General features: G+C 54.3%; 1 protein-coding gene and 1 pseudogene across 1 annotated transcript; one reads left to right on the top strand and one right to left on the bottom strand.

The window, feature by feature from the left end:
* Positions 1–325: 325 nt before the first annotated feature.
* TKT (transketolase) lies at positions 326–27313 on the top strand. Its single transcript, XM_029243027.1, has 14 exons — positions 326–574; positions 9840–9957; positions 10776–10889; positions 11692–11789; positions 16015–16206; positions 18076–18194; positions 19672–19865; positions 20607–20771; positions 21911–22067; positions 23894–24024; positions 24634–24717; positions 24825–24918; positions 26202–26324; positions 27024–27313. The coding sequence occupies exons 1-14, from the start codon at positions 468–470 to the stop codon at positions 27197–27199; spliced, it is 1872 nt and encodes a 623-aa protein (XP_029098860.1). The 5' UTR covers positions 326–467; the 3' UTR covers positions 27200–27313.
* LOC114907406 lies at positions 22117–27187 on the bottom strand (annotated as a pseudogene).

The following is a 27313-nucleotide window of genomic DNA, read 5'->3' as shown; positions in this document are numbered from 1 at the left end:
GGAGAGCGGTCTGCAGTGAAGATGCGATTCAACAGAAGAACCCTGAGCCGGGCCTAGAACCTGCAGTTATTATCACATTATTTGTGTCGGTGGTTAATCCCGGCATGGCAGTGCAGCCTGACTCACAGGAGCCTGGCAGCCCGCAGCTGCCCCGCAGGGAAGGAAAGAGGGACGGAGAGGTTAGGCGGGTGGACAGCATCGGGCTGGGTCCAGAGACTCCCAGGCTCCCGAAGGTCTCGGTTTCCTAACAGCGCCGGAGGGCTGGGGCGGGGCTGCCTCCGCGGGTCCGGGGGCGGGGCGGGGCGGGGCAACCTGGGGTGATGCCGGCGCCCCGCCCCTGCGGGCGGCTCCCGGCACTCTTAACGCCACCCCGCGCTGCGTCCGGCCTTAGCAAGTTGCCGGCAGCTACGCTGCGCTGCGTCTCCGCGTCCTCGGCCTCCCCACCCGCCCGTTCGCCCGGCCGCGCCATGGAGGCATACCATAAGCCAGACCAGCAGAAGCTGCAGGCCCTGAAGGACACAGCCAACCGCCTGCGCATCAGTTCCATCCAGGCCACCACGGCGGCCGGCTCGGGGTGAGTGGGGGCGCAGGGCGAGGGCGCCGGGGCCGCGGGCACGCCGGCTCCGTGTCGCGCTGCACGGTGCCACCACGAGGGAGGCGGCCGGGGGCGCGGTCACATGGCGGAGCGCGCGCCTCGCAGGTCAGCGCCGGAGGAGCCTTCCGCCGCGCCCGCGCTCGGCCCGGCTTCCGCCCGCTGGGGCCCGGCTCCCAGCAGGCCTCAGGCCGGCTCGGCCCCTCATTCCCCGCTGCTCAAAGGCGCAGGGGACGCGCGGCTACGCACTGCGGAGGCTCCTCGCCGGCCGTGCCGGGAAGGCCACCATTAGTGCCCACTCGCCGAGAGACAAGCCCTGTACCGTGCCCTCAGCACGCGCGGCCCCAGGACTCTTTCCTCCCTGGTAACTGGTAACGTTCCACCCATATGTGAGGAAACTGAAGCTCCGAATTTGTCAGTTGCCCGAGGTCGCCCGCGGCGAGATCTGGAATTTGAACCCGTGCTGCCCAACTCGAGAGCGCCTGTTTTAACCCCTCATCTTGCAGAGGAGCCTGGGGGCCCCGGCCTTGTCCCTACCTCAAACTACCCGTCCCCTTCTCCACCTCACATTCCTGTTCAGAGTCACATTCCTGCCACTCTTGGCTTTGGAGCAGGGGTGCTGAGACTCCAGGAGTGGAGAGTGAGGAGGAAGGTGGCCACGTGGATACAGAACCCTGGCATCCCTTGTGAAGGGAAGGTCTAAGATCTCCTCTGGGGTGGGGGCAGGAGGAGGGGATGGGGTGGAAGAGGGGAGGCTTGGAAGGTTAAGAGAACCAAGAACCAAGCCCCAGGGCCTTGGGGTGAACATACAGGGCCAGCCTCCAGGTGCACTTTCCTCAAGTCAGAGGCCCATCCCCCAGCGTTCTTTCCAGTCAGCCCTAATGGCTCAGAAGATGGAGAAAGGCTGTTGCCCATCCCAAGGAGCCTTCTCTGAAGATGGCCAGTTGCAAGGGACAGTAATGATAACTGGCCACTGTGCAGCTGGAGGCATCAGGTGGGGTAGTTGAGAGGGTCAGCTAGTGAGTCGCTTCAGAGCCTGTTTCCCCGCTCTGTAAAATGGGAACAGTAGTAGCGCCTACACACTGAGTGGTTTTCAGGATTCCAGCCCTTTGGGGCGGGACATGAGGCTGCCCAGACAGCGTGTGATGGGTTCATGAAATGATTTTGAAGTCTGGGTGGGGGATGGTTTCCAGAAACCTTCCCAGCCAAGTCTTCTTGCTTCTGGCTGATACCCGATTATGTGGGGTACCCCTTGGCCAGGCAGGGATCTGGCTTACTCTTGGTGCCCTCTCCCCTGCCTGGCACACAGTAGGTCTGCACACCTATATTGCTTGGTAAGTACTACTGGATTCCCTTCCCTTGACCACTTCAGGGGATCATTTGCCCTGCAGAACCTTGTTGAGCCCTGCTGTATGCTAGGAGCTCTCTAGCTAGATTCCTGACGATCTAGCTGGAGGGACACAAAATAGTGTTACACTTCTGAGCATCTTACAGGTCTAGATAAAACCTGTAGACAATTACAGGGATCCTGAGTGGTCAATAAGTATCCCTGGTGTGACACAGAGCATCCTTTATTGCTAATATTATCTTATGGATTCTGAGAATAACCCTATGAGACAGATGCTGTCATATCACATTTTATAGATGAGGAGAGTGAAGCTAGTGTGTTGAGTGACTTGCCCAAGCTGGTCATTGGTAGCTGTTCCATGCTGTCCAGTGAGGGGCTCCCATTAACCAAGAAGACTTCTTGGGCAGGCAGGCAGCCCCAGGCCAGAATATGGAGAGAAACTAGAAAGGGGAAGATAAGGCACAGTGATAAGGGATCTCAGTCAGTTTGAAGGCACTTGGAAAGAAATGAAATAGCATTTACAGCTGGCGGAGGGGGGCTCCCAAAGGGAGAGGGTGTCCAATGGGTCTCCTGGGTCTTTGTTAGATAGTTAAACTCTGATTTCTATGGGGAAAAGATACTGGATTGGCAACTAAGTTACACCCAGGTTTACACTGTAATGCCTTAGGGAGGAACTCACTGAACTCAAAGTGTCCATTTACAAAAAGAAAAAGTGCAAGATACAGTGATTCCTGTTCGTTTTAAGCATGCGTAAAAAGTGCAGGAAAGAAATACTTAGGAAAAAACATGCTGCAAGGCCAAAAAAAAAAAAAAGAAATACTTAGAAAAAACTTAATTTTTCAGAAGGAAGTAACATTACGATTACTACCTTTCACAAGAGATTTTGAAAGGCATGTGCCAAGAGCTCTGTGTGCACACAACACACAAAAAAAAAACAGTAAAGGAAGACTTGAACAGGTCTCCAGATGTTGGTTTTGAGGCCGGCTATTCCCTCACAGCAACGCGTGCGGTCCATCAAGTGAAGGCTCAGCTTTGAGGCCCCGGCTCTGTGCAGTCGCGGCCAAAGTGACCATCCTGTCAGGTTGTCTCCTTTCTGGGGGAGCTTACACCCCGGTGGTGAAACAGCACTTAGGCCAAAGTCTTTTCATGGTCACTGCAGAGGCTGGACTGACATTGGATCAGTGAGGACCAGGCCGTGGTGTTCAGGATTCGGTGAAGTCCTGATATCTCGGTAGCTTTCCCCTTCCTGTGCCATCACTGACCAAGTGACAGTGGACGTCACCAGGCCCGGGAAGTGAGGACACTGGCCTCTGTGTCCGAGGAGCTGAGGGACAGAGCCTGCACAGAGGGCTCCTTGTGGCAACACCCACAGCTTCTCCAGGTCACCTGCCCCTCCCTCCGCATGCTGGGGGAGCTGTGGCAGCCGTGGCAAGGGTCCAGCTCATCCAGGCTTTAAAAGATAAGACTTGATGGCCTTGTCAGAGGGGCCCTTCCTGCTGAGGCTCATGGTGGAGATTTCTAAGTTCTCACCAAGCGGGCTAGACTGGCATTATCCAAACAGTGCTGAGTGTCATCTGAGGACGCCATCAGAGTCAGGCCCGGGTCTGGAGGTGCAGGCTGTGCCTAGAAGTCCCCGGGACTCTGACCCACAGTGTTGGGGTGGATACTCAGGAACGTAAGGTCTGGCCAGGCCTGGCTGGTGGGCACAGGGAGACGAATCTAACCCTGGCTGTGTTCCGACTGGCTGTGCCCTTGTCAGAAAGACCCTTCCCATCCCAGGGCCTCAGTTTCCCCATCTCTAAAGGAGAAGTTCACAGATAGGTGGTTTTTGAACTGGGTTTCTCCGGGGTGGGGCTGGGGGACCAGAATGAGCAAGCTCTGGGGTCCTGCCACCTCCTGTTGTGGGTTTCATGTCCTGGGGGATTCACGTGACCTTGAAGTGGCTGGAAGTACATCCCTCCCTGCTACCCAGCTCTGGTACTCTGAGAGGCTTTGAGTGCTCTCTCTGGGCAGAAAACTGCTGTCTGGGCCTGCTTCTCCATTCGGGCTGTCTTCACCCCAGCCTGGCCCTGACTGAGGCAAGAGCAAGCCCGTTGAGATTACCCCAGCAGCAGCATTTCCCCACTCTGTGTGAGGACACCCGGCTGTCCCGCAATGACCCTGTTCTTTGCCTCCGAACTCAGCAGTGCTGATGGGCAGTGCTTCCTGAAGCTGGGAACCTGGTGCAGCCACCTGGCTAGGGTCTGAGATGTTCTCCTGTCTTCCCGTGAGCTAGCTGATCACACTGTGGCCCCTGGACCACCAGCTCTGACTCCCCTTGACTTTGCCTCTTTAGGCAGAGGCCTATTGTCACTAGAGCCCAGTCTCACAAAATCAGGAACTCCCTTATTGCCACAGACTACAGCTACCAGCCCTGGAGGCTGGGTCCTCAGGCAGACTCTGTGCTCCTGCCCTGAACAGTGAGGTGAAGTCCACTCCATGGGGTGGGCTGGTGGGAGCTGGCGATCGCCCCAGCATGTGGGTCTAGCTGGCGGGGGCCTGCACTGTTTGGCCTTCTTGCTCAGAAGTCAGCCTCACGCATGGCCTGGCTGTAATCTCTGAGGGCTGCACAACTGGGTAAGGGAGTGTGGCTGCTCAAGTATTTCCTCTACTGGGCTCTGAGCACCTTCTTCCTTTTAAAGATCATCCTTTTATAGCTCTAGTGAGGTATAATTTTCATATCATAACATTCTTAGTGTATGGTCCAGTGGCTTTTAGTAAATTTAGTATAAGTTTTAGTGAATTTACCACTTCCCATTTTAACTCTAATGGATATTTCATATAAATGGAATCCTACAGAATGAGGTCTTTGGGGGTCTGGCTTTTTTCACTTAGCACAATATTTGGAAGGTCATCATGTTGTAGCGTGAATTAGTACTTCATTTCTTTTTATTGCTGTATAGTCCATTGTTTGGATATACTGCATTTTGTTTATCCATTCTTCACTTTCTCTTAGCATTTTGCTTTTCTCCTAGCTCTTCTGATGGTAGACTGTGTGACCTTGGGCAAGGTACTTCCCCCTTCCGTGGACCTTGGTGGTCCCATCCTCAAAATGAGAAGGAGGTTCGACTTTGTATCTGGTATTTTTAGAGCTGATATTTACTGAGCAATTGCCGTTTTCCTATGCACTGTGTCAAACTCTTGACACACAAATACTACCTCATTCAGTCAGATTCTGCTACTGTCTCCATTTTACATTGAGGAAACTGAGGCTCAGAGAGGTCACATCCCTAGAGTCTTGGAGCCAGGATACATCATTTGTTTGTGCACTCTTTGTTCCAGATGCTCTTCAGGCCGGAGGCTACAACAGTGAAAAGGCTCAAACTCCCTGCCCTCCTGGAGCTGGAGTTGCACCTAGGATAGACAGGCAACAAATAGCCACATAATGTCAGTTGGCGGCAAGTATGAGTAAGGGGAAGAAGGTTTTTTTTGTTTGTTTTTTTAACGCAGTATGCGGGATCTTAGTTCCCCGACCAAGGATTAAACACAAGCCCACTGCAGTGGAAGCGCAGAGTCTTAACCGGTAGACCGCCAGGGAAGTCTTGAAGAAGGTATTTTAGATAGTGTCGTCAGGGAGGGCTTCTCGGAGAGAGTGGTGTGGGGCATAGCTCTGTTTCTTCACAGTCTGAGGTGTGGAGGCAGTCCTTCCAGGCAGGAGCCAGCCCAGGTGGTTCTAGGAACAGGAAGAACAAGGATGGCTTGTGTCCTGGCATCCTGAGATTCTCTTGCCTGAGTATTTTCTTTTTTAATTTTTTTTTTTAATATATAAATTTATTTATTTTATTTATTTATTTTTGGCTGTGTTGGGTCTTCATCGCTGTGCGCGGGCTTTCTCTGGTTGCGGTGAGTGGGGGCTACTCTTTGTTGTGGTACGTGGGCTTCTCACTGTGGTGGCTTCTCTTGTTGCAGAGCACGGGCTCTAGGCGCGCGGGCTTCAGTAGCTGTGGCTCGAAGGCTCCAGAGCACAGGCTCAGTAGTTGTGGCGCACAGGCTTAGTCGCTCCACGGTATGTGGGATCTTCCCAGACCAGGGATCGAACCCGTGTCCCCGGCATTGGCAGGCGGATTCTTAACCACTAGTTAAGAATGCCACTAGGGAAGTCCCCTGAGTATTTTTTTTTTTAATATATACCTAAAAAAGAATATAAATGATGTACATGTTATAAATAACTATCCTGGGTGTACCTACCTCCAGGCTTAAGAACTAGGACGTTATAGTGCTTTAGAACCTGCTGGGTGTCTCTCCCTCCTCACAGAAGGAGGGTTTCCCCCAGAAAGAACTATACACTGAGTTTTGCATTTTATTGTTTTCCTTATAGTCTTATAACGTTTGTATAAATTCATAAACAGTGTGGTCTTCCCTGCTGTAGAGATCTGGCAGCAGTGTGCTTTGTTCACGTGTTGTATTTGTGAGATCTTGTTGAGGTTGTTGCATAGTATTCCATTATAGGAATATATTGTCATTAAATATCCTCTTTATTTCTTTTTGGCTGCGTTGGGTCTTCGTTGCTGTGCGCGGGCTTTCTCTTGTTGAGGCGAGCGGGGGATACTCTTCGTTGCGGTACGCGGGCTTCTCATTGCGGTGGCTTCTCTTGTTGCGGAGCACGGGCTCTGGGGTGCATGGGCTCTTGAGCGCAGGCTCAGCAGTTGTGGTGCACAGGCGTAGCTGCTCTGTGGCATGTGGGATCTTCCCGGACCAGGGCTCGAACCCGTGTCCCCTGCATTGGCAGGCAGATTCTTAACCACTGCACCACCAGGGAAGTCCCTTTTTTTTCTTTTTTGAAGAGCTAACTCTTGACTTCGATTTTTAAAAATTGCACATTTGCTTCCTATTTCATAAATTTCCATTTTTTATCTTTCTACTGTCTTTGAGCTCACTGTATTTTTTAACGTTTTAGGTTGGACCTTAACTGTTGGTTTTCAACTCATATTTCTTACTTTTTCCTTCGGGGACTTATTTCTTCTTCATAACAGATTATTTTTCTTTGTATTTTTAAGCATGGGAGAGGCTGTTGTAGTGCTCACCTCCCTGGTTCACTTTCTGAGGCCTTGAGGCATGTGTATGGCATGTGTAGGGTGGGAGAAGGGCCGTCTTCCAGCAGCGGGCAGCATTATCTGCTGATAATGGAGAGGAGCCCAGCCAGGGGGTGAGGGACCTTCTCTGCACTTTTTCTGCAGGGAAACCTGTGAGCAAGCAGAGTGAATGCTGAAGGGAAGGGTGGTGGTGGGGACATCTGGAAGAATGTCCTCCCAGAGGTGGGGGGCCTTTGGGAGACTTACCTAGGCCCAGCTGTAAGGCCTCAGCACCACCTTCATAGATTGAACTAATTAGGAGTAAGTGGACAGGTTTTGGAACAAACTTATAACCCCCATGCGTCACAAAGAGTTGCGTAGTGGATAAAGCTCCCTGCAGCCTCCCACCTTGCCCACACCCCTCCCTGCCTCTTGCCAGTTTACATTCATGGGTTTGTCCTGTACAGCACCTTGGGGTGGGCCCCCGCCCACAGTTGTCCCCCCGGGGCAGGCTGGGGTTACAGGAGAATCTCAGGCCCTCAGACCACAGACTCTGTACACTGAAGTTCCTCTAGTAAGTTGCACCTACAAGTAACTGTCTCCTGTGTGTTCCGCAGTTTACGGTTTGCAGAGCGCCATCGCAGTTCTCAGCTCATTTCTTCCCTCCTGCCTGCCCCGTGGTCCGCAGAGGGTCGCGGTCCCAGCCTTCAGATGAGGAGTTGGAGGCCCTGAGAAGTGTGGCATCTGGTCTTCCAGCAGATGGTGGTGGCCGATGGTCACCTGGGCACTTTGAGTTCATTGTCTTAGGGACGCCCCGCCATCCCCACACAGCACCCCATTTACAAGTGAGGAAGCTGAGCCTCAGGGAGGTGAAGCATGTGCTGAAGTCACAGCCTGAGTGGCCCATATCCCCACCTGGGACACCTCTCAGAGGGAGTTCCCTGGAAGCTCTGGGGTGCGGTGGAGCAGACACCTGGCCCCCAAGGATCCCTTATTCTGTACGTTTTTATTTGGCAGGTATGAAGGTAGGGCTAGTAGTGTGTCCAGGATGCAGGCTTTGGAGGAAATATAGGCTCAACCCCCATGGGTCTCGCAAGGAAGGGTTCAAATCGACTACTTTTCAACTTCTGGTGTCTCTTCGTGGGTGACCTCCCTCCCACCACGTCAGCTTTGCCCGGGCCAGGCACACCTCCACCATGTGCAAAGAGTGCTTGTGTCACAGCCCTTTCTCCCGGAAGCCCCTTCCTGGGAACCGCCAGGTGCGCAGGGCAGGCCAGGCTCCCGTCCCTGTCTGCCTTCTTTCTCTTGGAGCAGTCTGGCCTGCTCTCCACCCACATCCTTCCCCCACTGTTCTCCTAACAGGGTCATGACTTTTGAAAGAGGGTTCCTCAGGGATGGGGCTGCCCTAGGAGGGGAAGGGCAGGAGGTCAGCCTGGCTGGTGTTGACGGGGGTGTCCTCCAGCTGAATTCTGCGCTAGCGACAAGGGAGTTGGGTTCCTGCCAGGCGGGGAAAGGTTTCTCGTTCACATTTCCTCACCTCCCTCTTTCAGGTCTAGTGTCTTTCCCCATGACCAGGAGTTCGTAGAAATGGTTAAGTATAAGACGATTGTGTGCTGGGGATGTGGGTACTAAACCAGCATGGACAGTTCCGGATTTCTCTACTAATGTGTCTGCTCTGGGAGTGACTCACCCCTAACCCGTGGTGGGAGCCGGCTGGCAGGGAGGAGGGAGGCCCACTGAACTCCAGGTGGTGCATGTGCCCTTGGGTTTGGCAGTGGGCATGTTTTAGTGTGAAGGGCCTCAGAGCAGCGGCAGAAGGCTGCGCTGAGCTGGCTGAGCTGCATGGAGGGAGCGACTGGGAGGCACGTGCCCTGAGGCTGACATTGTAATCAAACTGCGGACCAGAGGGCTTCAGGAATCACAGCTGTCCTGCCCGGAACTCCAGTCTCCACTCTTGGGCGCTGGGGCTGAATCAATCAAGTGGGTCCTAAGAAACCTGAATATGTCACATCTCTAAGACATAATCCTTGTACGTTCTCCGGTTAAGTCCTTTGCCCAGTAGCCATTCAAATAACTGTGCAGCAAATAGAACAAGAGCCTGAAAAAGGGAGACCGTTGAGCCCACCGCCCCAGGCCTGGAAGGGCAGGCGCTTGCTGCTGTCAGCGCCAGCCCAGCCCTGTCTCAGGCAGAAGGAGTTTTTATTTTTTCCAGGACTGTAGCCTTCGTAGAAGATAAGAGATTGCGTTGCCTGTTAAATTCTGTGCAGAAACTTGGTTTCTGGTGGCTATACCAGCCCTCAGAATGCCCATTAAAAGCCTGCCGAGCAGCCCAGTGACGCTCTTGGAGAGCCCGAAGGCCCAGTTTTCAGACTACCAACCCTGCGGGTGGAGGCTGCTGGGAGCCTTCGTCCGTTAGCCCCTGCCCAGGGCCGTAGGAGGCCCAGCACCCCTGGGGGCCTGGGACGCCAAGTTGCCCCGACAAGTGGGCAGAGTCCTGGGCAGTCCCACTGGGACTTAGCTAACTGTTCATAGAGGGGCCACCGCAGTCTCCTGGACCTCTCCTCCTTTCTTACTCTAGTCCAGCCCCAGAATTCTTCAATTACCGTGACTCTGAGGGTCCAGACTGTTGGCCCCTGGGAGGGTGCAACCCCCATGCTGCCAGCAGTGCCTCCTTGAGACCCCCATGTAACCCTCCCAGGAGGGAGGAGCACGTGGCTCTCTGACAAGCCAAGCCCGTGACTCCTTGGGACCTGCACCCCCAGGTCCCTGTCTGTGGGCGTGAAATAAGCCCTGTAGATCAGGGGTTCAGGGCTGTGATGTATGCGTTTGTCTCTCTCCTGGGCCACAGCCACCCCACGTCATGCTGCAGCGCCGCCGAGATCATGGCTGTCCTCTTCTTCCACACCATGCGCTACAAGGCCATGGATCCCCAGAGCCCTCACAACGACCGCTTTGTGCTCTCCAAGGTAGGAGGCCAGCCCTCTGTCCTTCACCTGGGGCTGGGTGGGCCCTGAAATGGTAAGAAGGGGACCTACCTCCCTGGTGTGAACCCAGCCCCTCACCACTCTTCTCCACCTGCTCCGCCCGGCCCCTCCCTCAGTGTCTTGCTCTGTGCTGACCCAGCTGGTAAACTTAACCCCAAGCTAAGGAATAAACAACCGAATTAGTAGGGGATAATGGAAATGGTCTGGGTGTTCCACCCATGTTTGGTGTTGACAGGCAGGACTGGAGTCCAGGTCGGGGGTATAGCTTTGTGGCTTTCTACACGCGTCTCTGCTGTGCCAGTACCCAGGCCACGCTCGCTCCCTCAAGAGTGGTGATGCCCTGCAGTAGGGTTTGGGATGGGGCGCACTGACCACCTCCCCCCGCCGCCCCGCTTGAGAACCATAGCCACAAACTATGCCATGAAACCCCGAAATCCACCTGTACCCAGGCCTGGCTCCATGGCCTCTGGTCTCTCGGGGTAGGCATGAGAGCTAGAAGTCTGTCCAAGTCCACTCACATGCCAGAACCCAGGGATTAGGGCGGCCGGCTGCCTGCTGGGGTTTTGGCCTCAGTCCTCACAGCTGCGCTCCCCCTGCACCTGTCCTAGGGCCTGCTCCGCCTTGGCTGTGGGAGCCTTGGGCTGGAGAGGGATGAAAGGAGGGAAGGTAGCCTTCACTTGCTTCCTTTCCTGAAAGGGATACCCAGGCCGGTAGGTTCGGTTTGGCCAGGCCCTGGGTTTCGGGGCGTGGTGGGAACAGCTCCTCATCTGACCCATCCCCCCACCGTCCATCCCCTGCAGGGCCACGCAGCGCCCATCCTGTATGCCGTCTGGGCTGAAGCCGGCTTCCTGCCCGAGGCAGAGCTGCTGAACCTGAGGAAGATCAGCTCTGACTTGGACGGGCACCCTGTCCCGGTAAGTGCACCCCACCAGGAGCCTCTCCAGGCCTCTGCTTCCACTTCCTGTTTCTCAAGGCATGCGGGAAGGGGGCAGGGCACCCACTGAGGAGCTGAGGGTGTTGGAGGGCAGAGGAGGGCATTAAAGGGAGGAAGAAGCAGGGGTTTGGGGGCACGCTGTTTACCCCAAGCTTGTGCTGAAAGGTGAGACTTTTAAGGCCCCAGCCCAGGGCACTCTGGGTCAACTGCAGGGAGGGCCTCTCCCCAGGCACCAAACACCGGCTTCCCTTCCCTGCTGGGCCTCCCTGGCCACTTAGACACAGCTTGGGCGAAGAGGTTCACCAGGGATTCTCTAAGGGGGTCACAGCAGGATGCTGGTGACACCCACGGAAGCGGCCCGGTGTGCTCCTCGGGCTGCTGCAAACGTTTGGAGTTCATGGGGTTACCATGGAAACTGTGACGCCCCATCTGGGCACCCACTAAGGCCAAATACTTCAGTTTTGTCATGAATTCTCCCAACCACTGTGTGAGGTGAATAATGTGGGCTCTGTTTACAGGTGAAGGAACCAAGGCCCAAAGAGATTCAGTCCGTGGCCTGAGGTCACACAGCTCCCCATGGGCCGAGCTGGTATTTGAACCACACCCACAATTACTGCTGTAGGGGAATAATGAGAAGTCACACACTGCCTTCTGCAGACCTGCCTGCACCGCGGGTATGGGTGGGGTGTGGCTTCGAGGCTCCCAAGGCCACAGGGCTAGAATCCTGGGAGGCACTTCTGGGAAACATTGCCTGTGGTAACTGTAGCCCTCTGTCATGACAGAAACAAGCTTTCACCGACGTGGCCACGGGCTCCCTGGGCCAAGGCCTTGGGGCCGCTTGCGGGATGGCCTACACCGGCAAATACTTGGACAAAGCCAGGTAACACTCCCACTCCCCATCCCCACCCACGATGGTTTTGGGAGGGCTCCTGGTGGCCCAGCTTTACTCGCTGGCCCCAAGCACCTCCTGGCCTGCCCAGGGCGGAGTAGGAACTGAGTAACTAACCGTGCATGTTGGCATGAGGCTGGTACCAGGACCAGCTCCCTTTTCAGATGAGGAAATAGGCTCAAAGGAGTGAAGGGACCTGCCCAGAGTCCCTGGATAGTGACTGGTAGGGCCAGGCTTGCGTCCAGAGCCACATGCTCTTTGGCCAGAGCGCTTTGGCTCATGAGTTCCCGTGTTCCCCCCAAGCCTGGCACCTGGACCCTGGAAGTCTTAGGTGGGCCCACCTCTCAATGCCTGACTAGGTGCCGAGAACCCAGGCCCGAGCCACTCGCCTTTACCTCGGGAAAGGAGAAAATGGGGTGTTCCGGGGGTGTTTCTGGGCCTCCCTGACCCCCACGTGTCAGCCAGGGAAGAGATGAACCCTGGAGAGAGTGGCCTGTGGAGGGTGAGCAGCCTGGTCAGAGGTTTGCTGCTGCAGCACCAGGCAGCTTGAGAGAGAAGCCCCTCGAGGCAGGTTTCAGCTGCAAGGCCGTCCGCCGTGGCCTGCAGACAGGTGTCTGTTGCGGAGGGGAGGGGTGTCGGCTGCAGGCTGTCCGAGTGGTTTCTTCACTCCTTTACCGTTTAAGGCCCTGTGCTCTGTGCTTTATAGGGTTTCACCTTGATGAGGTGATAAGGTGCGTACAGCTGCCCCTCTCACAGGTGGGGAAACTGAGGTAAGGTGTTTGCCTTATGGTGGAGGCAGGATGTGAACCCAGGGTGTGCATCTGGAGTCCATATTCAGGGTCCCCAGGCTGCTCTGAGGGGCCTGAGGGAAGCACAGCAGGCTCGGGGAGCTCTGTGGGCGGGAAGCTTCCCAGAGGAGAGGCCGAGGGAGTCTGGCCTGCAGGCGGCAGGTGGCTACAGGGAGTCTGACTGGATGCTCCACCCCAGTGAGCACCTACTGTGTGCAGGGCAAGCTCCTGAGACAGCTCTCCAGGAGGTGGGCTGGGGCTGCGAGGCCTTCCAGACTCAGGCCAGTGTTACCTGACGGCATAGCCTCCCGGGCTGGGCTCTGGGGCCAGGCTCAGCTACACCCAGAAGTGATTCACTATGCAGTGAAGAAAGTCACAAAGAATGGGATGTGTGTTTAAGAGTATTTTATTTGGCACAGAACCAGAGCTGTGAGTTAATTATTCTCTACAGTTGCTTGAAATAATTCCTCGTGAAGGGTCGTTTCCTGACCCTAACATAATGGGAAAAGTCAGTGTAGGGAGATAGCGTTTAGCTGGGTTCTCAGTGGCCAGGGTTGGCTAAGGCTGAGGGGTTAAGGGAATTACCAGGCTGCGCCAGCTGCCAGAGGTCCTGGATCCAGCCTCCAGTCAGGTCTGTCCAGCCATCAACCAGGGAACACACATCCAATTGGGTCTCTTCCATTTCTCTTTTTTTTTTTGGTTGCAGTACATGGCTTATGGGATCTTAGTTCCCCAACCAGGGATCGAACCTGGGGCCCCGGCAGCGAGAGCACTGAGTCCTAACCACTGGACCTCCAGGAAATTCCCCATTTCTCTTTTAAATAATTTTTTTATTATAAAATACATACTAATCTAAAATACAGGAATGCATTAAAAAGAAACGAGGGACTTCCCTGACGGTCCAGTAGTTAAGACTGAGCTTCCACTGCAGGGGGCATGGGTTCACTCTCTGGTCGGGGAATGAAGATCCTGCATACTGCGAGGTGTGGCCAAAAAAAAAAAAAAGAAACTTCTTCCTTATTCTTAACCACCTCTCCCCCATTTCAGTCTAACTTAACAGTGTATCCTATTTCCTCCATGTTATTGTGAGAAAAAACTTAATGGATTTATAATCCTAGTATTTATACAATTTTACATGCTTTTTAGAAAAATCTGAACACTTTCTCACACCCTGTCAAGAGCTAGTGTTTGTTTATTTTATTTTTATTTTTGGCTGTGTTGGGTCTTCATTGCTGTGCGTGGGCTTTTCTCTAGTTGCGGCAAGTGGGAACTACTCTTTGTTGCGGTGCACGGGCTTCTCATTGCGGTGGCTTCTCTTGTTGCAGAGCACGCGCTCTAGGTGCGCGGGCTTCAGTAGTTGTGGCACTCGGGCTCAGTAGTTATGGCACACGGGCTCAGTAGTTGTGGCTTCCCGGCTCTAGAGCGCAGGCTCAATAGTTGTGGTGCACGGGCTTAGTTGCTCCGCGGCATGTGGGATCTTCCCGGACCAGGGCTGGAACCCGTGTCCCCTGCATTGGCAGGCGGATTCTTAACCACTGTGCCACCAGGGAAGTCCAAGAGCTAGGTTTAATGACTGGATACTGTTCTGTTTTATGGGGATGCTGTAACACGTTTAGACCGTCATCTGTTGTTGGATATTTGAGGTGGTTTCCCAACTCCTGCAGCAAATGTTGGCCCTCTCGTTAGGGTCTCTTCTCTTCATGGTAATTCAGGACTGTGGGCATTTGTAGCCCTACCCTGAATCTAACAGCTTCAGGAAATATGCGGCCTCAGGGTTAGCCCTGGCTTCTGCAGGGCCCCCTTTCCTGTTCACAAGCACCCCCAGTGTCTCCCCACACCGGCCTCCTGACTTGAGTCTGAGGCTATGCTGGAACTCCACGCTTGGCCCCAGTTCAGGTTCCTTGGAAGTGGGTGTGGGGTTGGGAAGGCAGCCAGTCTGCTTCCCTGGAATCCCTTTTTGGGGAAGTCGAGTTCCCTACAGGTTTCTCTGGCTTAGCCCCATCAGGCTGGTCATTTTTGGGAGCTGCTGTGCCAGACCCCACCCCTGCAGTGTCCTTGGGCCCCCCCTTGCAGCATGCAAGACCCAGCTTCACATAAGCCTCTGTGAGTGGGACCTTCTGCTCCTTGTGGGGGAACCAGTGGCCTGGCCTGCTGGAGGCCGCAGAAGCGAAGGTACGGGCCTGGCGTGGCAAGGGGAGGATGCAGGAGCCCTCCCTGACCTGGAGGCCTGCAGGGGTGCTGAGTCATGCTGGCAGCACCACAGCCGTCCCCACCTCTCTTCAGCTCCCCCTGCCTTGGCCCTGCAGCAGGGAGGCCTGGAGGCCCAACCCACTCAGCAACAGGGCGGCTGCATCCCTCCGAGCCATCCAGGCACCAGCCTCGCTCCCTGGGGTCACGCATCTGGACGCTGGGCGGGGGAAAGGGGGTCTCAGCATCCTGCTGCCCCTACCCCTGTGTGCGATCCTAGTCAGCAAGGAGTGGACAGTCTGGGCTGGGCAGTCAGGCCTGTGTTTGAATCCTCGCTCAGCTGCTCCCCAACTGCATGATCTTCAGGCAGGTGCCTTGACCTTTGAGCCTGTTTCCTTGTCTGTATGTTTTCTTGGGAATAACAACTGCACTTACCTTCTTTGAGAGAGTTACTCAGTGCTAAGCAGAGTTGGGGGGTTGGGGGTTGGGGTCAAGGTCCCTGAACTGGTCTCCCTGCCTCCAGCCTCACCCCTTGGCTCCACCCTCCCCAGCCAGGGAAGGTTCTGTTTCTGGGTAATTTATCCCAACTTTATTGCTCTTTTTACCATGTCACACTGCCTTTGGAACAATCATGGCTGCCTGTTTTGAGGGCAGGAGATAGACCCTGGGGTGGAGAAAGCCTAGGCCCAGCTCTAGTCTTGGGTAAGAACCAGCCCCAGAAGTTTGGGAGGAGACCATCCTTTGAGGCACCTGCCCACACCGTGATCCCGGCCTTCAAGCCCCCTCGTGCGTGCTCATCTTCACCTGAAGCCTCCCTCTAGGGTGCATCACAGATGGCCTCCCTGGCCCAGCTCCTCTGAGCAGAAAGGTGCTCTGTCTCTCTGGCCCACTTAGCGAGTCCCAGGGCTCCCAGAGCAGTCCTGGTTCACGGTGGGGTGGAGAGAAGTGGGTGCGCCCCGGCAGCGGGCGGCTCAGGGCCCTCCCGCCCAGCGTGAGTAGTTAGCCCCTGTGAACCTCACCATTTTCTTCATGCCCTAACCACTCCACGCTGCTGTCTGGAGCTGTTTCTTGGCAGCTGGTACTACTTTCTGGAGCTCCTGACAGCTTCCTTCACAGCCCCTTCCTCACTGGGTGTGGACTTGGGGTGGGCACAGCTGTTGCACGTCCCAGAGGGAAAGGCCAGGGGCACGTGGGCCAGGCAGGGGGGCTGGTCTCTAACCCACCCCCCCACCCCCCCACAGCTACCGTGTCTACTGCCTGCTGGGAGACGGGGAGCTGTCAGAGGGCTCCGTGTGGGAGGCCATGGCCTTTGCGGCCATCTACAAGCTGGACAACCTCGTCGCCATTCTTGACATCAACCGCCTGGGCCAGAGCGACCCCACCCCACTGCAGCATCAGATGGACGTCTACCAGAAGCGCTGCGAGTCCTTCGGGTACGTACGAGGCTGTGGCCTGAGCACCCTCATAGCAAAGGATACCTCTGTACCAAAAGCTTTGCAGATGCAGGGGCTGAAGCCAGAGGTTAAGCCCCATCAGAAGAAGGTCTCCCTTCAGGGTCTGACTCACAGGGCATTTGGCCGCCCTGGCCAGTGCCATGGATCTGTGGGCTGAGGCCCAGCTCTGAGCAAGTTCCTTTATTTGCACGTTGGGTGGTGTGATGGCTCTCAGAGCTTCCACATAACGTGATATCACACATCCTCACCTTGTTCTTGGGTGAGGAGGCAGGAGGTGCACGGTGTGGACCAGGCTCGCTCAGTACGTCAGGCCACTGGTTACCTCCTGTGACAGGAGGAGGAACAGGCCTCTCATAGGGAAACGGGAGATAGGATTTCCAGATTTCCCCCATGGGCCTTTGGATGGTTGTGAATTCAGAGTCACGTGTTACAAAGCAGGGAGGTGCATCTGGGCGGGTGTCAGCCAGAGAGGGCCTCACCTTGATGTCCCTCCCCTACCCCAAATACAAGTTCTGCAGTTGGGCTCTGAGGGCCCAGGGCCTTCAAGGCCACCCTTCATAGATGAGCTGATGACCAGGGAAAGTTGAGTTGGAGTTGCAGTACCTGATCACACAGCAGACACAGGGCTGTTATCTGAGTGACCTTACAGAGGGAGAAAATGAAGAGAAGAAAGATTCTCTGTTGGACAGGGCAAGAAACAGCCACAACATGCCTCAGGGACAGACCACCTCAAGGCCACATCGGGCTGGGGACTTGGAGTATAACCCCGGCAGCATCCTTGGGTCTGTGTCCATAACCTTGTGGCTACGAAGCCAGATTCCTTAAGTCCTGGCTTCATCACTTAACTTGCTTTGCGGCCTTGGGCAGATTACTCCAACTTCAGTATGTCAGTTTACATGTCTATAAAATGGGGACAACAACAGGTTTTTGTTTGTTTTTAATAATTTGCTTTTATTCTTTTTTTTTTAATTTATTTTATTTATTTATGTTTGGCTACGTTGGGTGTTCGTTGCTGTGCGTGGGCTTTCTCTAGTTGAATCAAGTGGGGGCTACTGTTTGTTGCGGTGCGCGGGCTTCTCATTGCGGTGGCTTCTCCTGTTGGGAGCACAGGCTCTAGGCACGTGGGCTTCAGTAGTTGTGGCTCTCAGGCTCAGCAGTTGTGGCACATGGGCTTAGCTGCTCCGCGGCATGTGGGATCTTCCCGGACCAGGGCGCGAACCCGTGTCCCCTGCATTGGCAGGTGGATTCTTAAACACTGCGCCACCAGGGAAGCCCAACAACAGGTTTAAATGGGTTAATATGTGCTCAGCCCCGCGCTTACATAGAGTGGGCACTCAGTAAGTGTGAGCTGCTACTTCTGTTACTATTAATCTGCCAAAAAGTGCCCCAAAGGGATTGCCTGAAAGAGAAGGGCTCCTTCCTCTGCATGTTTGACAACATGACTCATTTTATACAAGTTTCCGGCACCACGTCCACCATCTATAGAGTGATCGGATGTGTCCCTTAAATAAAAATTCATCAAAAATCTAGCAGTAGATTCCAAACCCACTGCATTGTCCTAAAAGCAGCTTTCAGTAGGAAATGAATATCTCAGGAATGAAAGACAATAAGTAACTAGGCTTTGCATTACTTAGGAGAGAGGAGGAAAATCTGTTCAAAGGCAAACAAGAGGAAGTAAAACAATATGAAAAGAGAAAATTAAACGCAAATCGGAATCCGGCAGGTTTGAGGCGCCCCAGCTCCTCCAGCTCTTTTCCAGATCGCAGCCGTGCAGTGCAGCGAGGGCAGGGCCTTTCCCCAGGACCCTTCTCAGGGCCCTCGCCCCTCACGCCCTCTTTCTGTCCCCAGCTGGCACGCTATCATCGTAGATGGACACAGCGTGGAGGAGCTGTGCAAGGCTTTCGGGCAGGTCAAGAACCAGCCAACGGTCATCATTGCCAAGACCTTCAAGGGTCGAGGCATCACAGGTCTGTATGCTCGAGTCTCCTCCCACCCACCACCCCGGGACTGGGCCCTGCGGCTGACTGAAGAGGGGGTGGTTTAGGAGGCATATGCCTCTGAGAGCCCGTGCCTGGGGTTGAGCCAGCCGCTTGCTTCCTCAGCGGAGTGCACCCAGTCCAGGGAAGGGGGAGCAGGAGACTTGCTGGGCAGCGTGGCTGAGCTGGGATTTAGAGCCTGGTTTGGCTGGTCTCGACTGGGGGTCATGTGTAGGCAGGAGGAGAGGGAGGACTTGGGAAGGACTGTGGGTAAGGAGAGAGGACACTCCCTGCCTGGCATCTGCAGAGCGACCTTGACGGCTCCAGCTGTCTGCCCTGAGCCGAAGGGCTGATGCCGGGAGCCCCAGGAAAGCCTGGGGAGACCTAGATTCTTCCCTAGGAGGCAAGCGGGGTACCCCTCATGCAATGGAAAAGTGATTCCAGAGGCCTGTGCTGGTGGGCAGCCCAGGAGCGTCTGGTAGATGGTTCCTGTGCCTGGCCTGAGAGCCATGCAGACATAAGCCCCTCCCTAGCACCTAGGCACGGGCTCCAGACCCTTGCTTGGGGCTGGGATGTCCCTTGCCCATTGTAACGATGGGAAGATGGGGCTAGAAGTGGCCAGGGACTTGCCCAGGGATACAGGGAGTCTGGCACTAAAAGGGCTAACTGCAGGCTCTGGGCTGGCTTCACTGTGCCATGTGTCCGGCTCTGCCCCTGCCCACCAGGGGTCACGTCCCCCTCTGCCTGTGTGGACTTGAGGTAAATGAGGATATTCACTGGTATCTGGGAAGAAGTGCACAGCTCTGGAACCTCCTGGGAGAGGACTCTGGGATACAGTCATGGCCTCAGTGCCGCTGATGCTGACTCCTCAGATGTTACCACCACGTGGGATCTGGAAACCTCAGCTCCTGGGGGCTGCTTGGGAGGGTTAGTCCTTGGCTTTCTCCAGGCTGTGGTGACATCTGAGGTGACCTTAGAGGAGAAGGTTATTAAGTCTCACTGGTCCCCACACGGCAAGATGCCCCGCCACACGGGGGTTGCACCTGGGGGCTTACAGAGCCCCGTCTGCTGCTCACTGACGCATCGGTGACCTTGGCAGTGCCCCCACTGCCCTAGGCCTCAGCTTCCTCTCCCAACCTGTGCAACAAACTGAGTGTGATTTCTACAGCAGACCCCACGCTGTGCAGGCTTGGGGTGGGGAGGTGATGCAAGGGGAATGGGATGGGGTGGCATGCCAGCAACATTCATCTACCACACATGCCCCCTCCCCACTGGGAGCTCCTGGGGGACTGGGCTGCTACTCAACAGGGGCCTGCGGTTGAGTGCTGGTCACCATGGTCCTCCTTCCCTGACCCCCATAGCGGCCTGCCCTTGACGTGTGGAGGGTTAGGCCCCCTCGAGCAGTTTCCTGGCCCTCTGGGAGCTTTCACCTTACCTGTCCCTCTGCCCTCCTACGTTGTACCCATAGGGATAGAAGATAAGGAGTCTTGGCATGGGAAGCCCCTCCCCAAAAACATGGCTGATCAGATCATCCAGGAAATCTACAGCCAGATCCAGAGCAAAAAGAAGATCCTGGCGAAACCCCCGCAGGAGGACACCCCCTCGGTGGACATTACCAACATCAGAATGCCCACCCCACCCAGCTACAAAGTTGGGGACAAGGTACCCAGTTGGGCCTCATTTTTCTGGACTGGTTGGGCTAGGGTGGCAGCGGTTCTCTGGTTCCCCAGGGCTGGGGCTGGGAAAGAGAAGAGAGATTAGATTAGTTCTGGGTGAGGAAGAACCCTGAGATGTTGCTCCTGCCAGTTCTTTCATGGGGCCAGCCAGCTCTGGAATTATTTACATGCAGAGAGGCTCAGAGAGGGCAAGGGATTTGCCCATAGTCACACAGCAAGCTACTGGGATCAAAGCTGACAGCTTCTGAGTCCCCCCCCCCTCCAGCCCCGGTCCATCGTGGCCTTGGCCTGCGCTCAGGACTCCCCCACTTCTGGCCAGGCAAAGGGCAGGCCTGCCCGGCTCTGGGCACTCCCCCTTGTGGACCCATCAGTGCCACCTGAGTCAGGCTTTCTGACTCCCAGGCCCTCAGTGTATTCTCGTGCAGAGTGGGGCGTGTTCACAGGCCTCTTTCACAGGGCTGGGGAAATGGGGGTGTTAGGACATCTTTTCCAGCTCAGATGGTTCATAGCCGGGCTGGAGACAAGAGGCTGCACCCAAGACATTCATCGTTTTAAGTTCTTATTGGCACCCTTACAGAAGTTTCCATAGGGCCGTATGCTGCTGGGCTTCCTTCTTCTGCTGTTTTACCCTTTTCCTCCCTGGTGGAAGCTATGGCCCAGAGGCTGAGCTGGGCTCCAGGCCACATGCCCCCCGAGGTGCTCAGCCTTCCCACTCTCCTCCCTACAGATAGCCACCCGCAAGGCCTATGGGCAGGCCCTGGCCAAGCTGGGCCACGCCAGCGACCGCATCATCGCCCTGGACGGGGACACCAAGAATTCCACCTTCTCAGAACTCTTCAAAAAGGAGCACCCAGACCAATTCATCGAGTGCTACATTGCTGAGCAGAACATGGTGAGTGCAGCTGGGGTCTGAGGGGTGCAGGGGCAGGGCTGAACCCCTCCTGTTCCCTTGAGCAGCTGTGTTTGGCAGTGCCAGGTGCCTGCTAGGCCCTAGAAACAGCTAGGACCCAGCATTGACCCTTGACCTCAAGTAACTGGTGGGGGAGGGGTGTTGTGACACCCAAGGGCTGGGTGAGTGCACACCGGGGAGCTGAGCAGGGGATGCTGCACGCAGGCCAGTCGTTGTGGTGGATGGGCTTTCTCTGGGGGTAAAGGGCCCTCCAGGTGGAAGGGCAGGCACAGCCAGGAGGCTGGAACTAGCAGCCAAAGTCTGCTGGGCCCTTTTATGCACAAGGCTTTGGCCCTTGCCACCCTGTGGAATACAGAGATGAGAGAACTTTGTGGACCCCTGTCATGCACACAGTTGGGTTAACAGCTCCTTGTCAGGATCTATGGTTGTTAAATAAGGAACAGTGTTTTGTCCTGTTTTTCAAAATATCCTGGCCGAGGAGCCCAGCCTGGCCTGCAGGCTTCTAGGAACTGGGAGCTTCCTCACCCTGGAGACCACCTGACTCTGCTGCATCCAGAGTTCTTCCTCCACCTGAACCTGAAGTTGTCTCTGGCTTCCAGCCTTGGCAGCTGGAGGGGCTGGGGAAGGAGGGCTCCTGTCAGCTGGTGGGTTTCAGAGCTGTGGAGGTGATGCCAATTTAGAACCAGTGCCTGCACTCAGTGCTTCTGGGCCAGCATTTGGGGCCTGGGGCCTCTGGGCATACAGAGGGGTTGCGAGGGCTGGTCTCTGCAGAGGCCTTGGGGTGGCAGGGAGATGGTGAAGGAGACTTGCAGAGGCCTGGGAAGGATGGACCATCCATGCTCAAGCTTGCTGGCTGCTCTGTGAAAGGCTTTTCTTGCTAGAAAAGTGTTCCCCAGGAGAGTGATTTTAAGAGAACTTGTGAAATTACGATTTCAAGTTGAAGGAGTTTGGAAACAGACTGTGGAGTCCGTGAGCGCACAGGATCACTTGCATGGGAGGAGGAGAATTAACAGTTACTAGGATGACGGAACCCTCACCTCCCAAGAGGTGGCCCTGGGGGTCCTGGGCCCCCTGGCCACCCTCTCCCTCCTCTGGGCAGACACCACCCACTCTGCCCCCAGGTGAGCATCGCCGTGGGCTGTGCCACACGTGACAGGACGGTGCCCTTCTGCAGCACCTTTGCAGCCTTCTTTACGCGGGCCTTTGACCAGATTCGCATGGCAGCCATCTCCGAGAGCAACATCAACCTCTGCGGCTCCCACTGTGGCGTGTCCATCGGTAAGGAGCTGCGGCCGGGTGCTCACACCTGTGACGTCCCCAGAGTTCTTTTTATTTTATTTTTTTGCTTTTTCCCACACATGAACATTTATTAAACATTTTGAGTATTATACACAATTTGCTTCTTTTACTTAGCAATTTTTGGCATTTTTCTGTCAGTACTTCATTCTTTTTAACTGCTGCAGATGTTATATTCTATAGACATATTGGTTAGTTATTTCTTATTAATCAACATTTGGGCTGTTTCCAAGTTTGAAAAAGAAAGTTGCAAGAAATACTCTTGGGTCCATTTCTTTGTTCAGGATTAATTTCTAGAAGTGGAAGTTCTGGATCCAAACCCAGAATACTTTGAATTTTAATTGATATTGCTAACTTACACTCTAAAAAGGTTGTACCAATTTATAAGGCAGAAAATGCTAATTTTTTTTTTGATACTTAATCTAAATCTTTGCTAAAGTGATGGGTAAAACATGTTTTAATTTTCACTTTTTAATTCTGTGTTTAGTTTCTAACTTACTAATTTTCATTTCTAGCAATATTCATTCTCAATTTTCACCTCTTTGAATTTTTAATTTTAGCCATTATGCTTGATATTAGGTTATTCTTTCTTGTAAAGAGCAGCCAATTCTTATTCTATCATTGTAACATCCCATGCAATCTCATTGAAGATCAGAAACAAAGTTTTTTAAGGTCTCAGACCTTCTCCTTTAACCACCGAAAAGGTAGTCTCGTACCTGCCTCTTTACTATCTCTGGAGTATCCTGGAGTTTTCAACTTATTGACTCCTAGTCTGAATGAACAGAATTTTTTTCAAAAGTGTGATATAAAGTAATTCACAGTCCCTTTTTTCATCTAGTTTTAGTAACTGAATGCTAACTCTTCTGTTTATAATCCATTTCTGACCTTTGGCCCCATCTGCCTAGCTCCTAGCTCTATAGGCTCTGGTTTCAACTCATGCTACCAGGGGACTCTGCCACTTTGGGCTGTCTTGGTAGATGTTCTACCTTAGGCACGTGCTGGTCACCTATTCTTGACTCTTGATGGGCATTCAGGCAGTTACAGCAAGAAATGTTTCACAAATGGTATCTGATACAGTCTAGTTAAGGTTAATGGGGAATAAAAGTACTTTGCTTAAAAAAAAAGTACTTTGCTTAGAAATAATTATCCATAGATCTAAAGTCAACAACACTCTCCACAACAAAAAATACATAATTTTTTTGGGGGGGGGGAAGGAGGAGGCTTTAGATCAGAAATCACTTTCACATTAATTGTTCTTTTTATATACTTCAAATTTGTACTTAATGCCTTTCTCCTCCTGGACATCAGAAGGAACACCTGGATATCTTATAAACGGAACTGCCTCCCACTATCCAAACCACGTCCACTTTATTTGTTAATTCTGGTTGCTCAATAAGTTTTAAGGCATCATCCAGACTTTTAGCAAGAAAACGAGCTCCCTGTGGAGGTTCTGTGAGTTCTCTACTGAGAACTATATTAATTCTGTCCTTTTAAAGGTCGATTCTTCTCTGGAATGGAGAACCAGGTTTTCCCACCCATAATCACCAAATTCTGTTTACCTGAGCAGGGGCCTGGGCAGGTCCCCATTCTTGCCGATGCCCATGTTCTGGGACACAGCGACAATGCAGTTTAGCAGACGAACCATGACGGTGGCAGAAAACACTTCCGAGCTAGCACGTCACACTGCCGGGGATAGCCCACCAGCTTGGCGCGAAATTCTGTCCCTGGACTTCTGAAACAGGGTTTGGGGCCAGGATTCCATTCCACGCGTGAGGTCTTACTTCAGCATATCCTTTCCCACACCCCAGGGGAAGATGGGCCCTCCCAGATGGCCCTGGAAGATCTGGCTATGTTTCGGTCTGTCCCCATGTCAACCGTCTTTTACCCAAGCGATGGGGTGTCTACGGAGAAGGCAGTGGAGTTAGCAGCCAATAGAAAGGTAGGTCACTTAATTGTTCTTTCTTCAGCTGGCAGCTAGCGCTTCCCTAAAGGGACGGGAAGGGAGGCCAGTATGCAGGCCCAGAGCTGATAATTTGCTGCCCCAGAGTGGTGTCTCCTGACCTTGCACTGGTGTTGTGGCTTGGAGGAGTTAGACCAGGAAAAATGAAATACACACCACCCTTCCTGCTGCGTGGCAGACATTGCTAATTGATCACCGCTCTCTTTCACCACTGAGCATCCTGGCAGCCCCTGCCAATCCAGCAGTTGCTGCCTGTCTGCCCTCCCTGAGTTGAATTCTCCAAGATGGAATGAACTGAGTCCTGAACAAGAGCCACGCTGCCATTGACTGGAATGTCTCACATGGCTCTCGTCCCTCTGAGGGCAGGGGGTGAGCCACAGCACTCGGGGGCGGGGGGCGGGGGGTGGGGGAGTGCAGTCCTTGGAGGCCAGTCTACCTGATGGAGAAGTTATCTTCCATCTGGGGCTTGGGGCTGGCTGTCACGCAGGAGGAATATTTGGAGAGGCACGTGCTGCAGAGGAAAGACTCCAGTCCTCAGGGTTGGAAGTCCTGCATCCTGAAATCCTCAGTTATTCTGTTTCATTCCAGGGCATCTGCTTCATCCGGACCAGCCGCCCAGAAAATGCCATCATCTACAACAACAATGAGGATTTCCAAATCGGACAGGCCAAGGTCAGTGTGGTTTATACCCCAATGAGATCCCACAGAGAGAGCCTGAGGTCGGGACCCACCCCAGTCTACCAGACTCTGAGCCTCACTGGCCCCCATGTTGCCCCCAGGTGGTCCTGAAGAGCAGGGACGACCAGGTGACTGTGATCGGGGCTGGGGTGACCCTGCATGAGGCCTTGGCTGCTGCTGACCTGCTAAAGAAAGGTAAGGAGGGTGGGACCCACAAAGTTTTAGATGGGGTGCTAACTGCAGACCCAGTCTTGGGTGAAGAAAAATCTCGTCTAATTAAATGATGAGAATATTACTAAAAACCAGGCTTGGAACACTCACTGTGTGCCCAGCATGGTGGCCAGATCAGAGGCCCTGGAGCCTGAATCTACTTAGCTGGCTGCTAATTAACTAAGTCTGTTATTCAGCATCGTTGTGGCTCGTTTCCCCATCCATGATGGAGGTACTATCACCTTCCTCACGGGGCTGTCCTGAGGATTTAATAAACGTGACCTGGCATTATTATTATCACTGCGAGCTCACAAGTGTTAGCTGTAGGGAAGACGGGCATTAGCCTCCCCTGCAGTAGAATCACAACAGATTTCAGCCGTGCTGAGCACCCAGGAGAGGGTGGACATGAGTGTCCTTAGGAAAATGACCTCAGGGCTTCCCTGGTGGCACACTGGTTAAGAATCCACCTGCCAGTGCAGGGGACATGGTTCAGGCCCTGGTGCAGGAAGATCCCACCTGCCGCGGAGCAACTAAGCCCATGCGCCACAACTACCGAGCCTGCGCTCTAGAGCCTGGGAGTCACAACTACTGAGCCCACACGCCTAGAGTCCGTGCTCTGCAACAAGACAAGCCACGGCGACTAGAGAAAGCCCGCGCGCAGCAACGAAGACCCAATGCAGCCAAAAATAAATAAATTTAAAAAAAGAAAAGAAAATGACCTCAGATGTGAGTAGGAACTGATAAGCAAAGAGGGTATCGAAGAGGCCCAGGCAGAAGGAACAGAGCTCTGAGGAACTGGGGGGAGGGCCAGAGCAGGAGCGAGACGGGCTGGAGATCCAGGGGGAGGGTTGACCCATCCTCCTGACCTGACACTGTCCTGCCTGCAGCCACAGCTCCCCTCCCCACCACCCCACATGCCCTCACTTTACCTCAGGGTGGACCCCTGGAGGCGGCCGTCCCTCTGGCTTTCCCTGACAGTCAGTCCAAAGGCCAAGATACTGCAGCCCAGGGCGTGAGGGGAGAGAGGAGGCGCTCCTCTTCCTGCCTGAGACCTGCTGCTCCTGTCAGGCCAGGGAGGCTCCGAGGTGGAGGGGTGGGTGTGGAGGACACGGGCATCACAGATCAACAGAGGAGGTGGCCGAGCCATTGGGGGTGGGTAGCTGTGTGACAGGCCCCCTCGCAGGGTGCCCATCAAAGGCCCCCAAAGGGCAGACCCATGGTGCCCAGCTCCTTCCCCTCAGCCCGCCCCACTTCTCCTCCCCTCACAGAGAAGATCAACATTCGCGTGTTGGACCCTTTTACCATCAAGCCCCTGGACAAGAAGCTCATTCTCGACAGTGCCCGTGCTACCAAGGGCAGGATCGTCACCGTGGAGGACCACTACTATGAAGGTGAGAGAGCCAGGGACACACAGGTTGGGAGGGCTGGGGGCATAGGGCTGGACATCCTCCTTTATCCCAGCCCCAGGAAGGTAGCTGCGGCCCAGGAAACCCAGAGCAGCTGGGACTTGGCCTCTTAACAGACCTCAGGCTTGGCCTGGGGACCCTTGAACTCAACGGCTGGAATGGCTCCTTGGATCCCTGCCTGACCCAGGAAGCCCGAGAGGGTTCCAGCCGTGCTAAGAGCACACAGTGGTCATGTCCCTGAAGTACCTGAAAGTTAAGGCTGTTGTGCAGAATCAAACCGGGAAAGCGACACAATTTCTGGCTTTAATGAGTTTTTCACAAAGCCATCCTCTACAAATACACACTACTCTCTCCTCCAAAGCAGGCCCCAGGGGAATAGACGGGCTTAGACCCTGAGATCAAGTGCAGATGTCGGTTGATGACAGCTGCCCAGAGGATGGTGTTAAATATGATTCAGAGGCCATATTTGGGCTTATGAAAAAAATAAGTACTGTGATTGGTGATGTCTGCTCTGGCTACAGGCGTAGGGCACGGTGGTTGGTATATATGCCATCCCCCCACCCTTGGGAAAGGGAATAAACTCCAACTGATTCAGGGCCCAGGGGGGCAGCTAGGGGCTCTGGGGACCTGCCCACTGCTCACCTGAGGCTGCATCACCTGACTCACCTCCTTTCCTTTGTCCAGGTGGCATAGGTGAGGCAGTGGCCTCTGCAGTAATGGGCGAGCCTGGCGTCACTGTCACTCGCCTGGCTGTCAGCCATGTGCCAAGAAGCGGGAAACCAACAGAGCTGCTCAAGATGTTCGGCATTGACAAGGACGCCATCGCGCAAGCCGTGCGGGGCCTGGTCACCAAGGCCTAGTGGGGGGTGTGGGGTACAGCGTGGGAGTGAGTTCTACACATTCCTGAGATCCTGGCAGAGGTGCTCAAAGATGTGCCGAGAGGAGTCATAAATATATGTTTTGAGAAAAATGAA

This window comes from Monodon monoceros, unplaced genomic scaffold (assembly GCF_005190385.1).
Source record: "Monodon monoceros isolate NGI ecotype Baffin Bay Population unplaced genomic scaffold, NGI_Narwhal_1 Super_Scaffold_3, whole genome shotgun sequence".
Taxonomy (NCBI): domain Eukaryota; kingdom Metazoa; phylum Chordata; class Mammalia; order Artiodactyla; family Monodontidae; genus Monodon; species Monodon monoceros.
The sequence above is the reverse complement of the archived record's forward strand: the minus strand, read 5'-3'. Positions and strand labels throughout refer to the sequence as shown.

What these genes read in the sequence shown, in the direction of transcription:
- TKT (XM_029243027.1), top strand. Translation starts at nt 468, where the DNA reads ATGGAGGCATACCATAAGCCAGACCAGCAGAAGCTGCAGGCCCTGAAG. An exon ending in GCTACAAAGTTGGGGACAAG is followed by an intron (nt 19,866 to 20,606) that starts GTACCCAGTTGG and finishes TCCTCCCTACAG; the next exon opens with ATAGCCACCCGCAAGGCCTA. An exon ending in GGAGGACCACTACTATGAAG is followed by an intron (nt 26,325 to 27,023) that starts GTGAGAGAGCCA and finishes TCCTTTGTCCAG; the next exon opens with GTGGCATAGGTGAGGCAGTG.